At 42.9% G+C, this 18,170-nt stretch overlaps 1 protein-coding gene across 1 annotated transcript; it reads right to left on the bottom strand.

Annotated features, from left to right (window-relative positions):
• Nucleotides 1–685: 685 nt before the first annotated feature.
• Nucleotides 686–17,970, bottom strand: LOC124037242 (formin-2-like). Its single transcript, XM_046351922.1, has 5 exons — nt 17,426–17,970; nt 16,976–17,035; nt 16,139–16,259; nt 1,677–1,755; nt 686–1,417 (listed from the first exon to the last, which is right to left on the bottom strand). The coding sequence occupies exons 1-4, from the start codon at nt 17,678–17,680 to the stop codon at nt 1,751–1,753; spliced, it is 441 nt and encodes a 146-aa protein (XP_046207878.1). The 5' UTR covers nt 17,681–17,970; the 3' UTR covers nt 686–1,417; nt 1,677–1,750.
• Nucleotides 17,971–18,170: the final 200 nt, after the last annotated feature.

Genomic DNA, 18,170 nt, shown 5'->3' with positions numbered 1-18,170 from the left:
ATAACCTAAAACACAAAATCTACGCTGGAGTTGCTTACCAAGAAGACAGTGAATCTTCCTGAGTGGCCGAGTTTCAGTATTGACTTAAATCTGCTTGATAATCTATGTCAAGATCTGAAAATGGTTGTCTAGCAATAATCAACAACAAATTTGACATAGCTGGAAGAATTAAACAAATTATAATGGGCAAAAACTCTTAGAAACTTACCCAAAAAGACACACAGCTGTAATCACTGCCAAAGGTGTATTGAATCAGGGGGGTGAATACTTATCTAATAAAGATATTAGTGTTTTATTTTTCATTCATCTTTTACAAATGTTCAAAACAAAAAGCCACTTTGACATTACAGAGTATTTTGTGTAGATTATTGACAAAAACACGGCAGTGAAATCCATTTGAATCCCATTCTGTAACACAACGAAATGTAGAAAAAGTGAGGCGCTGTAGCTAATCAAAAAAATAGAGGATGATGAGATAATATATAATAATAATAATATATGCCATTTAGCAGACGCTTTTATCCAAAGCGACTTACAGTCATGTGTGCATACATTCTACGTATGGGTGGTCCCGGGGATTGAACCCACTTCCCTGGCGTTACAAGCGCCATGCTCTACCAACTGAGCTACAGGACCACCGATGTCCTGATAACATACTAAATACCTTAGCAGCTAAGCTCAAGTCACGGTTCATTTCATGATTTATTGCATAAACCACAACTGTACATCACGTATCATTCTTGAACTATGGTGTATGATAAACTGATGATTGTCACAATGCAGGTTTTTACTGAGCAGGACTGGTTTCCATACAGGTTGTATTGACAGAGTAATTTAGTTAAATTTAATTGGCTCATTTGTCTTTAACTAGGCACTTGCTATCCGGTAGGCAAGTATTTATATAGGCCCACTTTTGTGCTCCTCTTTATACTTGAAGGCAGTGCAGAGATTGATATAAATAGCTTATTTTCTCTGTAAAACATGATTGTCTTAACTGGTGTCTTATCTATAGCTACAGGGGACAGGCTGATACCACAACACATGTCTCACTGTAAAACTATGTATTTCTCTTTACAATGGCACCTGTCCAAAAACTATTAGCTCTTTAATTAAATCTACATTCTTACTTTGGACAGCAGAATGCGCTGTTTGGAACTGGGGGAAATGCATCATTGACAGATTACGGCAAAGTGTGGTACTGTGTTAATATCACACTTTCCAACAAGGTGACAACATGTCAGGCATACATATACCCAGTTAGGTGACCGAAAGAAAAAAATAAAAAATAAAATAACACAGTAAATATATTTTTAAACACAATACAATAGCTAAAAAGCTTGTGTTGATCTCACTTGTGCAAACGTATCCTGGATAAGACCAGTCCATTGGCTCAGATCTACTGACCCAGTTTGGCTTTCTGTGGAACACAAAACAGATGAAAGTGAGTTACAGACATTACAATGGTGTACGTAAAATGAATTCATCCGTGCATTTTCGAACAAAAATAATGTATGCGAGAATCCTATGCACTCAAAGTGGTGACGGGTGGGGGGGGAATTTATACAGAGATTTTCGAAACGGGAGTGAGAACGGGGGAAATATACGAGGAATAAGAAGCCAAAAGAAAGACAGAAAGGGGTTGGGACAAAGGCAAAAGAGACAAAAAGAGAACTCACTATTCCAGAAGACTGTTTGGGTTGGATGCTGTACGAGGCCTTCTCTCTGGCTTGATTGAAGACCTCTGTCATTTTCAGTCTGAAAAGACACCAATAGTTTCAGCCATTTAAAATGTATCTTCTCCTAGAAATGGAGATAGGGTATGTTTGCAGTAGTAAAAGGTTAGGCAGTTCAGCAATGAGGTTCTCCAGGCAAGATTTGGGTCTGTGCTGTTTACACACAAGAAAGATTTGGGTGACCAGTTTCACTGTTTTAAGAAACTGCTCTAAAATCAAATCAAATCAAATCAAATTTATTTATATAGCCCTTCGTACATCAGCTGATATCTCAAAGTGCTGTACAGAAACCCAGCCTAAAACCCCAAACAGCAAACAATGCAGGTGTAAAAGCACGGTGGCTAGGAAAAACTCCCTAGAAAGGCCAAAACCTAGGAAGAAACCTAGAGAGGAACCGGGCTATGTGGGGTAACAGAACATGACCAAGATGTTCAAATGTTCATAAATGACCAGCATGGTCTGCAGAACAGTTGAAACTGGAGCAGTAGCACAGATTATAACAGAACATGAGTCCCAAGATGTTCAAATGTTCGGGTGGAGATTATAAATGACCAGTTCAAATGGTCAAATGAATAATAGTAAGGCAGAACAGTTGAAACTGGAGCAGGAGCATGGCCAGGTGGACTGGGGACAGCAAGGAGTCCTCATGTCAGGTAGTCCTGGGACATGGTCCTAGGGCCCAGGCCAGTTGAAACTGGAGCAGCAGCATGGCCAGGTGGACTGGGGACAGCAAGGAGTCATCATGTCAGGTAGTCCTGGGGCATGGTCCTAGGGCTCAGGTCCTCCGAGAGAGAGAAAGAAAGAGAGAAGGAGAGAATTAGAGAACGCACACTTAGATTCACACAGGACACCGAATAGGACAGGAGAAGTACTCCAGATAAACAAACTGACCCTAGCCCCCGACACATAAACTACTGCAGCATAAATACTGGAGGCTGAGACAGGAGGGGTCAGGAGACACTGTGGCCCCATCCGAGGACACCCCGGACAGGGCCAAACAGGAAGGATATAACCCCACCCACTTTCCAAAGCACAGCCCCCACACCACTAGAGGGAAATCTTCAACCACCAACTTACCATCCTGAGACAAGGCCGAGTATAGCCCACAAAGATCTCCGACACGGTACAACCCAAGGGGGACCCAGACAGGCCGACCACAACAGTGAATCAACCCACCCAGGTGACGCACCCCCAGGGACAGCACGGGAGAGCCCCAGCAAGCCAGTGACTCAGCCCCGTAACAGGGTTAGAGGCAGAGAATCCCAGTGGAAAGAGGGGAACCGGCCAGGCAGAGACAGCAAGGGCGGTTCGTTGCTCCAGAGCCTTTCCGTTCACCTTCCCACTCCTGGGCCAGACTACACTCAATCATATGACCCACTGAAGAGATGAGTCTTCAGTAAAGACTTAAAGGTTGAGACCGAGTTTGCGTCTCTGACATGGGTAGGCAGACCGTTCCATAAAAATGGAGCTCTATAGGAGAAAGCCCTGCCTCCAGCTGTTTGCTTAGAAATTCTAGGGACAATTAAGAGGCCTGCGTCTTGTGACCGTAGCGTACGTGTAGGTATGTACGGCAGGACCAAATCAGAGAGGTAGGTAGGAGCAAGCCCATGTAAGGCTTTGTAGGTTAGCAGTAAAACCTTGAAATCAGCCCTTGCTTTGACAGGAAGCCAGTGTAGAGAGGCTAGCACTGGAGTAATATGATCAAATTTTTTGGTTCTAGTCAGGATTCTAGCAGCCATATTTAGCACTAACTGAAGTTTATTTAGTGCTTTATCCGGGTAGCCGGAAAATAGAGCATTGCAGTAGTCTAACCTAGAAGTGACAAAAGCATGGATTAATTTTTCTGCATCATTTTTGGACAGAAAGTTTCTGATTTTTGCAATGTTACGTAGATGGAAAAAAGCTGTCCTCGAAATGGTCTTGATATGTTCTTCAAAAGAGAGATCAGGGTCCAGAGTAACGCCGAGGTCCTTCACAGTTTTATTTGAGACGACTGTACAACCATTAAGATTAATTGTCAGATTCAACAGAAGATCTCTTTGTTTCTTGGGACCTAGAACAAGCATCTCTGTTTTGTCCGAGTTTAATAGTAGAAAGTTTGCAGCCATCCACTCCTCCCTTTCTCAACCCTCCTCTCCTCCCTTTCTGCATCCTTTGACTCTCTATGTCCCCTATCTTCCAGGCCGGCTCGGTCCTCCCCTCCCGCTCCGTGGCTTGATGACTCATTGCGAGCTCACAGAACAGGGCTCCGGGCAGCCGAGCGGAAATGGAGGAAAACTCGCCTCCCTGCGGACCTGGCATCCTTTCACTCCCTCCTCTCTACATTTTCCTCCTCTGTCTCTGCTGCTAAAGCCACTTTCTACCACTCTAAATTCCAAGCATCTGCCTCTAACCCTAGGAAGCTCTTTGCCACCTTCTCCTCCCTCCTGAATCCTCCTCCCCCCCCCCCTCCTCCCTCTCTGCAGATGACTTCGTCAACCATTTTGAAAAGAAGGTCGACGACATCCGATCCTCGTTTGCTAAGTCAAACGACACCGCTGATTCTGCTCACACTGCCCTACCCTGTGCTCTGACCTCTTTCCACACTGCACGAGGTAAAAGATACATTCTAGACCAGTGACGGGCAACTTTGATGGGGGTGGGGGCTATAAAAATCTAAACTCATCATGGGAGGCATCAGTTGTTTGCAGTTCTGCGTACCCACATCCTTACCCACACATACAGCCGGCCCTAGGCTTTTCTGAGGACTAAGCAAAATTAGTTTGTCTGCCCCCATCCATTCTACACATTTTGCCGTGGGGCGGAGAGAAGATTTTGCAATATTATCACATATTTCCTGCAATTCTACCCATTTTGACATGGGGCAGAGATAACTGTTTTTAATATGATATCTGACTGAGAGTGACTAATAAAATCAATGGGGGCCCCCCCAGTCGGTAAATCGACCATGATTTCTACAAGTTTAGATAGGTGGCTGCTAGACTAACATACCAATCTAAACAATGTTTGCTGATATGCTAATTAAGTGACTGTTAGTGACTGGCAACAAGAGAAAAACTTCTGATGCACAACCAAATTTTGAAATTACACTCTCAATATACTTTTTCTGTCTTCAGAAATGTATCCACGAGCCTATAAAAGGGGGGCCTTGGGCCGCCCGTTGCCCATCCCAATTCTAGACCAGTAAACTCAAATGTGTGTGCGTGTTTGTCCAAATTTGGTATGCCTTTGTAGTAAGTCGGGGGGGGGGGGGGGTCATTTTAAAGCTCTCAATTTTATAGATGGTGGTACACTGTAGGCCAAATAGTTAATGATTACAAATTTGTTTTTATTACTTATCCAGCAAATGAGCAAATACATATCACAATCTAATCTACATCCAGCAGAACAAAACAATTAGCATTTTACATGCTATCTCTACACCCATCAAACCACTGGAAGCTAACAGAATCACTCATGTGTTCTTTTTATTAGTGGGGTTAAGAAACCGATCTGGGTCGTTTCAACCCTCCCTCTCTCTCATCTTATCTATGAATTTGAATGAATCTGATAGGATCTAATAGTGAACATGTGATGCATGCTATTGGAAACTCATGTTTGGGGGATCATTCCAACACTGAAGATTCAACACTCATCTATGAGAACTCCTGACTTTCTGCTTGATATTGACCTAACAGGGTTGGTTTAACTTTTCAGCTGGAATCCTTAACTGTGAACCTGACCTATCCGTTTAAGATATTACAACAAATAAGTTACCGCAAACAACAAACACTGTTTTCTTCCCTCTGACATCATTGCACACGCGACAGAACAGCAGAATATGCACTGCAATTGGTTGTTGTTGCAGTACACCTCCACTCTGTCAACAAAATAAAACCATAACAATGGCGGTGGCGGTGGGGCGGACAGTGGCGCGGTTTCCCCTACTGCAGATTCCATCTTTAACTTCTATAGGAAGCAAAATGTTAGTTAGTCTTATGCTTCTCCCTGCTACGAAATGATTACATAAAACATATACTGCATACTGGGATTAATGGTGTTCGGTTGCTACAGCATCCATGGTTGTTACAACACACACCCTTCTCTATTGTTTCAAAGGGAGTTGAAGAGCTCAATGTGCACTACATATGACCTCAGTCAAGGTGCTTTACTCTACACATTAAGCTGACAGATGACTTCAATTGGCTTGTCAAGGTAATGTGCTTGAAGGCGAATGTGAAACAGTATGTTCATTGTGTTCATGCGCAGGGGGATCTAGTAGTGCAGTAGACATGTCATTTTGACATGTACAGTCATTCTGTGGTAGGTCTGTAGAAGGTCAGAACATACATTGTACAACAATCCCCAAAGAAAGAGTGGCTTTCATTGAATAGGACAGACTCAACACACATGAAAGGACAAGCAAAGCGTATTTTACCCCAATCCTCACGGTTCCTGTAACATCAGTTTGTTTTCCTTCTTCCAAAGGTCTTTGAAATCAGTGGAGAACTCATGCCACACCGAGAACAGCGTGTTGGGAGACACTTCCTTCTCACCTGCCTTAGCCTTGACTGAAAATAACAAGCTAAACTACAAAAAACTGAGGATAGATGCAACAAAAACATGAAATTAAACCTAAAATACCAAAATTACAACAATAGATTACAGAAAGACTAAGTCATTGTGAAACCTGTATGCTTATAATAATTATGCAAAATGTGGAAGTTAATCTTAAGATCATTTCATGCATTAAACTTGATATGGAAGTTTACTAAATAGAGGCGACTGGCCATTTCGTAATAAAACACAGCAAATATTACAATGTATTAGCTGCCACAATGGCATTCTTTTCTAAGTCGATAACATAAATATTTTCCCTCCACAGATACAATTCTAGGCGTACAGGTTATAAACCCTTAAAAGGAAATGAATCTTGATGTGCTCAAGTCTCAAGAGGGACAAACACATAAAGAAAAAGAGAGAGAGAGAGAGAGAGAGAGAGAGAGAGAGAGAGAGAGAGAGAGAGAGAGAGAGAGAGACAGACAGACAGACAGACAGAAAGGAGCGAAAGATAAATAGAGGAAGAGAGCACATGTGAAAGTGACAAATGCCCTGGTGTTGCGCTTGATCAATGCTCTGGACAGGTTGGGGACCCTTTGTTTGGAGTTTGGAGAGAACACTTTCCTGCCTAGTGTTAACAGAAGCCCGGAGCCGACGCTGTCTACTCTGGCTTTGCTTAGGTAAACAACACAGACACTGGAGGCCTTCAGTCTATCATAGGACCCGCAGTCAAGGCCATCTAGAGGTAGAGGTTCCATGTAGCCTCGGGATCTAAACATCGACACAGGACCTGTACGTACTGGCATGCAGTAGTAGAGAATCGAAGTGAGTGAACTCAGCTCGCTGTATTGAAAATAGTTCTGACACAACATTATCCTTTGAGCCAATGTTATCATACTGCAGCTCGAACATCTTTAAAAAAAAATCATATCAGGTTTATTCTTACATCTCATGAGTGTTCTCTAGTTGTGTTTCTTGTGCCTCCAGAACAGTTTTTGCTATAAAAAGAAAACCTAGTCAGAATATAGGCACCCTGTAGATAACATGCCACTCAACAGGACAACATCAGGAAGTGAAGTAGAAGGCTATGTAGAGGCAAGGACAGCAGTAATGGATTATTATAGAAACATGTGGCACTCCAGCCCATGAGCTAGTTACTAGTTCAGTCATTATGGACAACATAAAGCTACATTGCGGTGATGATAACAATGTGGTTACACGTAAGACATAGAACAAGGTTTTATTATCAGTACTGAATAGATGAAACCATTTTTTGATAAAGGCAGAATTATTGGTTTTGCATATACAGACGGTATACACAGGATTTCACACATCAACATTAATAACACTTGCTGTCATTTTCAGGGTTAGTTCATGTAATTGAGTGTTGAAATGATTGTGGTCGCACCACTGATAGATGAACACCATGGTTTTCTGGGCAAGTATTCTTTGTGTACATTTAGTATTATTGAGTTCAGGAAATTATTATGAAATGTCCTCAAACTCGTCCACAGAATAACTTGATATGAGAGAGCAGCATCACGTTGTGCAAAGCCTCAAACAGGCAGAGGAATTCCAGAGGATATCCTTAGCCTTAGGAGGGATTTTTTCATAATTCTCTCTCCTTCTAGCTAACTTCATAGAGATATCGAGGAAGTCTGTGCTACTGTAGCCAAGGTGGTCCGGTGAACCAATTTTGTTTGAGACCTGACTTGCATTAGCTCCCAGAGATAATGCCTATAGGCTAAGGTTTTAGTTTAGCAGGCTAACACAGTCTTGTAGTGTGCAATGAGCAGAGGAACATTTTAAAGCTAAGGTGAAGTGTAAGAGAGTTGGTTCAGTGAACCACAATGGCGCTTGGGCTAACAACCGAGTATTTTGGTGTGCAGTCGACCCGGGTTCAAACCCAGCCTATCGCATGTGCGTGTCTCTCCAGTTATATTGGTTTTGCTTTCACACACAATTCTAAGAAATGACTTAGTAGCTTTTAAGAGCATATTCCAAATCCATAGCAGCCTAAAAGCGTTTATTGGTCTGAAATTACCCATAACCTCTTCATAGCTTTCCAAGACATCCACTAAAGCAGACGATCAGGAATCTCTCCTGGCATGGATCTCTGGCCTGCCTTTATTCAGGGAATCGCTGTGTGTAATTGAAGCCAGAGCCACATCTAAGGAACCCTGACATGTCCAATGGGACGATCACTTTTGTCCATGGCTCCCCATACTAAATCATCCTATAACTGATCCCCATTTTTACATCTGCTTTCTGTTGCTCATCAATAACCAATCAGAAATCAGAACAGGATGGATGTCATCAGATCAATGCAACAACAGTCACCAAAGGAGTGTGGAATCCATGATGCAGTGGATCAATATAGTGACCCATTTGAGTTTTACAGTGCTAGTCCAGAGGTTTCAAAATACATTTAGGACAACAATGAATAGATCTTATCTGACATGATGTTACGTGTAGATTAGGCCTACTCCTGGAGACAACTCTACTAGCCAAGGCAGTAGTCAGTCCCCTGAAGAGAGCATGCAGCCAGTATAACTAATCGTTATTTACATCAGAAACAGATTATCACATGGCCAATGTTCTGTTCAGAGGAATAGAGGCTCCATCAAAGGCATCGCACGCATGAGAATCTGTGAAGCGAGTGGGGAAAATCGAGCTAGACCAAACAGTGCCGTTCCTACGAGTCCGCTTCCACTGTTATTCTGTGGTTAGTTTCATGGTCAGAAAATAAACAAGAGTGGTGGAAACTGTGGAGCCAGAAACTGTTTAACCCCGGGGTCTGAAATTATAGAAATAACACAAATAAGACATTGCTGTTGTTGCTTTTTTTTCTGCAGTGGAGGCACCCAGTGGATTTCGTCTGGAGCCTTCCAAGTCACATGTCAGTGTTATATCGAACATTCCTCTCTCTGTGGACAACCTCGTCATTTGCCTCAAGGGAGAACCCAATATTTCTTTCAGAGGGACACTTTCATCCAGGCTTCCTTTAAACTGGGACTCAAGGACAGAGAGCGACATAGTGGAAGAACATGTGTTACAAATTACCGACTCTCATTTGAATACAAAAGCACTTGAGAAAGGGTCAGTGAGCTCAGTCTTACAACAAGAATGGAAAGAGTTAGCTAGAAATAGCCTGCCGCAAAGCCTATGTAAAACTGCCTAGAAAGACATCCCACATGTTTTAATAGACATGACAACCAAACCTTACACTTAAGAGTTGTGAAACATTCATCAATAAACATTTTAATCTTGGCTTTACACAATAGTTTGTCTGTTATGATGAGAATAGTTCCATTATTTTAGAGTTTTGGAGGCTTTACTTCAGAGTTATGTTAGTTAAAGGGTCTGATATGCAGGGGCGAAAGGTACTCTTTCACGGGAGGTTGTTGAATGGGTCTTCGTGGGAAGGTGATAACAAACACACTGTGGTGAAATGAAAACAAACATGGCCGATCGCAGAGGGAAGGTGGATTCATCATCAACCCTCATTCCACTGCTAATTCATCATCTCTGTTTTAACTGCTCTCAGGGTAAACAGCTCTGATAGAGGCAAGAATGGAGATGAACAGAGAGTAAACAAGTGACGGCGGGAGAGGGGCTTCTTCAGAAGGTAGATAGAGAGAGACAGATAGTGCTGAGGAAGGAGTATAAAAAAAGAGGTGGAACTGAGGTAGAGGTCAAGGACCGGATAGGGAATAGTAAGAGCAGAGGGAGTGAAAGAGGTGAAGAATGAACAGGAGGAGGAAAACAAAGATAAACCAGGTTGCCATTATAGTTACACTATCAACCTTGAAAAGTTAAAGGAGAGCCGCACACTCTAGAAGCTCAGATGCAATAATTTAATAACCTAATATCCAACGTTTCGACAGACAAGCTGTCTTCACCGGGGTATAAGAGAGAGGTACAACAATTGTCAGATTAATACTGCCATTGAGAAAATTCAAAGCAAACCGAGACATTATCTTTTTCAAGGACAGTCTCGCAAAAAGAAGCATTCTTGTGTTCTAACCACTATTCAAAATGCTCTGAACAAATTAAGGGAATCATTCACAAACATTGGCACATTCTAATCGGGACCCTTCCTTGGTCATATTCTCACAGGACAGAAATCTCAGAGATCTATTGATAAACTCTGATCCCTGCCCAACGTCTATTTACACTCCTACTGGATGGAAACTGAGTGTAATGGAAGAGCTCAATGCAATGGCACTTATAAATGTAGATCCTTCAAACTACCCCCAAACAGATCCCAATTAAAGGTGTTATCACGTGCTCCACTACGGCAGTTATTTATCTAATAACTTGTCCTTGTGATAAAAATTATGTGGGTAAAACAAAGCAAAAATTAAAAGTATTAATCTCGAAGCATCGTAGCATCATTAGGTGCAAAAAATCTACTTATCCAGTTGCGGCCTACTCGATTTTGTACCTAAGTTATATCAGCATCGAACATGTCACCCTCCCTAGGAGAGGGGGTGACCTCGACAATTTATTGTTAAAATGAGAGGCTGCCTGGATCTTTAATTTGAAGAACCTTGCTCACTTCGGCCTCAATGCAGACGTTGATCTGAAGCCATTCTTGTGGTTATTGTGATTTTGCAGTTTGTAAATGTCTGTTGGCCTCTGTAGCCAAATTGTATCTATGATCGTATGCTATCCATTCATGGTATATTATTTTTCTTATCTATCAGAGAATTAACCAATGATATCAGGCCACCTCAGGCCATGATTACAAACACCTGTGTGTGTCCTTTGACACTATATACTGTAAACTCGTCACCCTGCGGTGTTTGTCATTATACCCTGATGAAGACAGCTTGTCTGTTGAAACGTTGGATATTAGGTTATTAAATGATTGTATCTGAGCTCCTAGAGTGTGTGGCTCTCCTTTCATTTTTCAAGTGTTCTACTCCGCTAGCTAGCACCCCGCCTAAATAGGTGTTTGAATCTTTCGCCTCCAGATAACACTATCTACCTTGTCAGGGTCCAATTCTGCCAACAGCCCTCTTTATGTGTTCATATTTGGCCTGGATGTACATAATCTATAGTTTGGAAGGATATCAGCTCCTACAAGAGAAGAATGTGTCTGTTTTTTATTCAATAAGTATCTGTTGGTATTGTCTTGCTAGGGCATTTGAATTTAAGTGCTGTCCTACCTAGTAGCCTACTTAAACATTGCTGTTTGAACTGTCTGTTCGCTCTTTATTTGTGTCCGTTTCTGTGGACTTAGTTTCAGGCCTATTTGAGTAATCGTCTTGTGTTGTAGGGGGTGTTTACTGTGTTTTCTTCAACTCTACCAGGCAATCAGCAATTAGTGGTGGGAGCTGCATCTTTCACCTCTGCTGGGCAATACGCGATTAGTGCTTCAGTCTCGAGTGTTTATTCAGTGGCAGCTGGCGGTCTTGTCAAGCGGTGGTGTTGTCGCTGAAACGAAGACTTTCTGCCAAGCGGTTTGAGAAAGGAAAGAGTAGGAAGGCTACACATCACTCTCTCACTTGAGTATCTCACCTAGTTATCTTCTGATGATCCAATTTGGCTCTTTTGCAGCTTTGTCAAGTATGTGTGTTTCCTATCCCTATTCTCTTCTCTCCCTGTAGGTTTTACATAAGCTCCCCACCCCTTGGCTACATACCCTTCTAATTTAGTATACCCTGCCCACTCACAAGGCAGGCAATATGCTTGACCTAACCTTTACTAGAAGCTGTTCGCCTACCACCTCCTGCCCCTTGCTCATCCCTCTGCAGATGACTTTGTCGACCAATTTGAAAAAAAGGTTAACGACATCTGTTCCTCGTTCACTTAGCCTACTGACGCCACTGGTCCCACTCTAACAGAACTACCCTACACTTTGACCTCTTTCTCCCCTCTCTTTCCGACTAGTGATGTCTGGCAGCCCGACCACCTACCGACTTATCCACATCCCCTCTTCCCTTCTCTAGACCATCTCTGAAGACCTACCATTCCTTACTTCCCTCATCAACTCATCACTTGCTGCATCCTCTGACTTCAAGATGGCCAGAGTCGCTCCCATCCTCAAGAAACCAACACTTGACCCCTCCAAAGTAAAAAACTACAAAATGGTATCCCTTCTGTGTTTTAGTTCCAAAACACTTGAGCATGCTGTCTATGACCTACTCTCTCATTATCACTCTCAGAATGATCTTCTTAACCCTAACCGGTCAGGCTTCAAGGTGGCTCACTCAAATGAGACCGCACTCCTCTTATCACAGAGGCTCTCCACATCGCCAAATCTGACTTTCTCTCCTCTGTTTTCATTCTCCGAGAACTATCTGCTGACTTCAACACTGTGAATCATTAGATCCTCCTCTCCACCCTCTCAGGGCTGGGCAGCTCAGGCTCGGCACATTCCTACCAGCAGGCGTGGAGAGGGTCTGTGTCTGCTCCAACTGCTTCTCACTACTGGTGTCCTTCAGTCCTCGATTATTTACACCAAGTAACTTGGCTCCGTCATATCCTCACATGGTCTCCCCTATCATTGCTATGTGAATGACACTGAACTACCCCCCCCCCCCTTCTGACACCCAGCTGGCGACGCACATCTCTGATTGCCTGGCAGATGTCTCAGCTTGGATGTCGGCCCACCACCCCAAGCTTAACCTCGACAAGATGTAGCAGCTCTTTTTCCCAGGGAAGGCCTGCCAGCTCCAGGACCTCTCAATCATGGCTGACAACTCCATGGTGTCCCCTTCCCAGAGAGCAAAGAACCTTGGCGTGACTCTGGATAACATTAAAGCATTGACATCCGTAGAGTATGACCTTTCCTCACACAAGAAGCGCCACAAGTACTAATCCATGCACTTGTCATCTCCCGTCTAGACTACTGCAACTCTGTTGGCTGGGCTCCCCGCTTGTGCCATCAAACTCCTGCAACTTATCCAGTACGCCACAGCACGCCTGGTGTTCAACCTTCCCAAGTTCTCCTATGCTACCGTGCTCCTCTGCACACTACACTGGCTTCCAGTCGAAGCTCACATAATCTTCAATACCTTGGTGCTTGCCTAAGGAGCAACAAGGGGAATTGCCCACTTATATACCCTCCACACAAAAAATACTAACATTCACTTGTCTTTTCCTGCTAGCACTGACTTTGCAGATAACTACTTTGTTGAGGGAAAATGTACTTTCTAGGATTGTGATACATTGTTGTCTAATGATGAATTCACTAATGTAAGTCACTCTCGATAAGAGCGTCTGCTAAATGACTAAAATGTAGGTCTGCTCATGAAATATCTTTCAGACAGAGGTCAAAGGCTCAACTACCAAGTGCTGCTGCAACCTATCATAACAGATGGAAAAAGTTGAAACAATAGCCTTGAGTTATTCAATACAGTCTGGGATAAGCAGAGGTCCCCATGGAAACTGCGTTGAATGATGGTCTGTACACATCTTCCTTCCAAACACTGTACATTAACCAGGAGAGCAACTGAGACATCAGTCTTGGCTGCACAGATGCAGTGCAGTCTAACCAAGGGTTAGCATGATGATCAATGGCCCATCTCTATGTTCTATTCTATATACAGTGCCAAGATGGCTTCCTCATTTCAGGTATCCTGACACTGAACATAATCCAGGGAGATATCTGAGCCATTAGTCATTGGCCTTTGTCTTTGGGGCAGCTATAGTTTAGCTAACCAAGGATAAGGGGGATCAATGACCCATCTTGAAGCTCTCAGTTGAAAAACCAAAATGGCTTCCCTTGTCATTGATCAATGGTCCATTTGCCTCACCCACAACCCCAAAATGGCCTCAGTGATTGAGTCATTTGTAAAGTAACCACAACTGGACACCTTCACTCAGACATTCCTCTATCTTCTCCTTAAAGGGTTGCAAGTGCTCTCCAGAAGAGACCTGGTTGACCATCTCTGTCTCGGCCGAGCATACCGGAGTGGAGGAGGAAGAAAGAAAAACATGTTTTGATTAGTTTTTCTGTCCAAAAAAAGAATGAGCTTGTAAATCACAAGACCATTTTTGACATTGCAGTATTACATTCTACCTGTTTATGTAATTAGAGCTAACTACCAAACATAATGGAACAGGCTAAGCTAACCAGTCATGATGCATTTCCATTCCCCCTACTACTTTTCTCCCCTTGGAGACCTGCAGACCCCTTAAGCATCCCTTGGAGCACTCCAGAATCATGGTCCATCAGCGCCCATGATGAATCCAAAAAGTGCATGTTAGAGTTCCCAAAACTAATTGTTCGACCACATGGCCCCCTCTGTGGAGGTAGTTAGCTAGCTGTTGTCCTGAGGGCCATCCAAGCCCGCTGCTATGGGACGCCTACTCAACCTAACCCCCAGGCAACTGTCATTGAAGCCCACATCTGTTACAGCACTCAGCTGGTCCCTGTAAAGTGAACCCTATACAGTTTGTGATGAAGCATTTATGTGCGCCATCATGGTACTCTGCCATGTAGGTTAGTGTATTTCGTCATGAATATTGTTCTGGAGGCAGCTCTGCAGAGTGGTCACTGGCTGGTACAGGCGCAAAGTCATACAATTTGATTTTAAACCTAACTTTAACCCTAACCACACTGCTAACCCTAATGATTATCCTTAAATTAAGATATTTTTGGTCATCTTGCTATCTAAGGAGAAATCACTCATTTCTGCCTCCAGGACAAGATTCATGACAATAAATGTCAACCTGCCTCTGCTATTGGGAATGAGCAAGCAACTCAGTATCCCAATGGACCTGGTCAACTCGATCTTCACGCACTACAAATAATGAGATGCGTCACAAGATTGATTGCAGTGCAGTAAAAAACATAGTTGGCAAAATACAAGCCTTGATTGGTTTAACGGTGAGATACGTGATCGAGAACAGAGGAGATTTGGGTGACTATTCTTGATCGACAGATACAAAACGTTGTACTCCGTTAGCATTAATGTTTCCCCACCTGACCCCTATAATGTGTTAATGAGTTAGAACTGAGTAATGAATGTACGTGTTTCCCCATTCAGTCATTCAATCGGTCTCATAGGGAATTTGTTTAACCATGAACTTGGCTTTAAATGTTTAATCTGATTTCCACACTTCATCATGGATTTTTGTTGTTCCCTAATTCCTACTATTTGACTCATGTTACCCTGGGAAAAAACTTGAAAGACGTTCAGCCTAACCCTAGTCTGATCGAGGTAATTCCTTGTAAACCTCTAACATGTTTATAAGTGCTACCTGGACTCATATTATATGCCAAGTGACCTAGTATTTGGTTTGAAGTATTATGAAAAGGATACACAGACTTACAAAAAATATTCTGTTCTTGTTCAACTAGATGGCAGTCAAACATTATTGCTACCCATACAGTACACTGATGGCTTTTATTATGGGACCTTCAGATCTTATGGTTTGTAATGTGCGTATGCGGGTGCTGCATAAATAAGGCAGTCTCTCTAGGCCCTTGACTCACTCTGAAGGACGTGAGCTGGAGCACAGGTAGAAGAAGCACCCTGAACCTTCATTTCTTTGGAGCTCTGTGTTGTGAGGACAGTAAAAGGGCGCCTAGCAGATTCTGGAGGAGCCTGCTCCGGACTCTCCATCTGTTTCTAGTTTGGGGGTTTGTATGACAAACAGATGCTATCTGTTGACCCTGTTTTGTGATCAAAACATCACTATGTCTCGGCAAACTTTGAAGAATTTTCCGTTATAGAGATACAGGAATGCATTTAAAATAAGTAATACTTTCATAAATCCTACACAACGGTATCATAATGTCATAATCAACGTTGATTCAGGTTTACTACCTACCGTTCAACATATATAGCTCTAGGATTATAAATAGAGCTACAAATGGACCAGAATATATTTGTGGGAGTCAGTCTCACCATTAAGATCTTTCCTTAGCTTGCGTAGGTCTCTCTGAAAGTCGTCAAACTTCATTTGAGAGGCCTGGAAGAGGTCCTGGGGTTCAGGGAGAGGGTAGACACAGGTCTCTCTACCGGCATCCTGAGCACACACACACACACACACACACACACACACACACACACACACACACACACACACACACACACACACACACACACACACACACACACACACACACACACACACACACACACACACACACACACACACACACACACACACACACACACACACACACACACACACACACACACACACACACACACACACACACACACACACAAAGGCAATCATCATCAAAGACCAGAGCAGCCCTCTCCAGCATACATCTCAGGTAAGATTGGGATGGATGTCGCTGCCATTCTTATCAGTAGTCCAAACATTTCCAGTAAGATAATGTTGCATGGTGGTAATGGCCATCAGCTAGAGTGGAGCCATTGTAATCAAAGCATACGTTTGTCATGTCCATCAGTATTACTAGGGAGCCATTAGGAGCCCAGAACCACGTTGTGTATGTTGATTTTGGCAATATACTTTTGGCTGAGTTCATCTCATCTGGCTAACCTAATTATTTACAATAGGCCTCCTTTGGATCCTGTGGAAGCTAACGTACTACAGGTCCAGGCGAACTGGGAAAGAGACATTCATTTCTTTTGCAAATGAGGAAAAGGAAAATAAATAATTTGATAAGAAAAGCCACGCTATCCTCGGGCGAGAGAAAAGATGAAAAGGTGGTTGGATAGATATCTAAGTAAATCAGAAAGGGATTCAAATAAACAGGAACCAAAACATACCTCATCAAAGTTCCTTAGATAGTAAGCAACGATGTATGACAAAAGACTCTGACAGTTATCCTGAAAGAGAGAGGGGGAAAAAGGATCCAAATAAATAAACCATAATTTACTTTTTGTCATTAATCTAATCATTTGAGAGCAGAATGTTTCGATTGGGATGTAGAACATATCTAAAGAGGACTTAAAAGTTCATCACCTCAAAGCAATGGATCAAACACGAGTGAAATCTCTGCTGGGTAGATAACTTAGAGCTGGTAACGTGTCTTATGTTCTTTATGGGCATCTCTCTAGGATTCCAATACTGTAAAAACTTCGCAGTATGTTCTTACATGACAGCACTGGTCATACACTACAATCTAATAAACAGTCAGTCACTCAGTCATTTGGGGGCAAATAATTGCCTTAGCACCATAATAGGGCAGTTACAATCAGAGCTCAACACACACTCACACTGCTCTCGATGTCCTTGAGTTTTGGCAGGATGTCCAGAGTGAAGCCGTCAGCCTGCCCACGCGATCGGTTCCCTCCGTTCATGAAGTTCCCAAAAGCTAAGATGAGGCCTAGCACCTGCAACACACACTGATCACTCTGCAGAGTCTGATAGACAGCTTGGGGAAAGACATGGAGGTAGAGGAAGGGGAGGGAGAGAAGGAAGAGAAGAGAAGGAGAAAGGAAAGGAGAAAGATGTAGAGAAATGAGGGACATTCTCCTGACCTTTCCTATCACCAGCAATTGAGCGAGAAACAGAAACAGGACAGACTTGGCACAGAGGAAAGATTTGCTCTTATTGTTCAGGCTTGTCCAATGGCTTTGCGTCGTTCTTGCCTTTGGATGATTTGATGTGCTGCTCAATCTTCTCCATCTCGTCTTGCTGGACTCTCTTAAATAAGTAAGGAGTGTGATATTGGGTAAACAGTAAGTGGCACTCAAAATATACCCTGTACTTGAGATATACCATACATGCACACAAACTCTGTTCCTTCACATTCAGGGGAAGTGAATGTAGGCAAATACAGCATTTGTAGATACTTTATAAACACTATAGGGTGAAACCTACAGTATTGTTTCAATTTCCAACATGTTTTCCACTTTCCAGACACAAATCCACCATTTTATACAAAATTAACCAGGCCAGAGATGCTCTCTCATTTCACAAAGAAAAATACAATAGAGGTTGACAGACCTGGGGCAGGCT

The sequence above is a fragment of the Oncorhynchus gorbuscha genome, linkage group LG06 (genome assembly GCF_021184085.1).
Source record: "Oncorhynchus gorbuscha isolate QuinsamMale2020 ecotype Even-year linkage group LG06, OgorEven_v1.0, whole genome shotgun sequence".
Taxonomy (NCBI): domain Eukaryota; kingdom Metazoa; phylum Chordata; class Actinopteri; order Salmoniformes; family Salmonidae; genus Oncorhynchus; species Oncorhynchus gorbuscha.
This window is presented reverse-complemented; position numbering and strand designations above follow the sequence as displayed.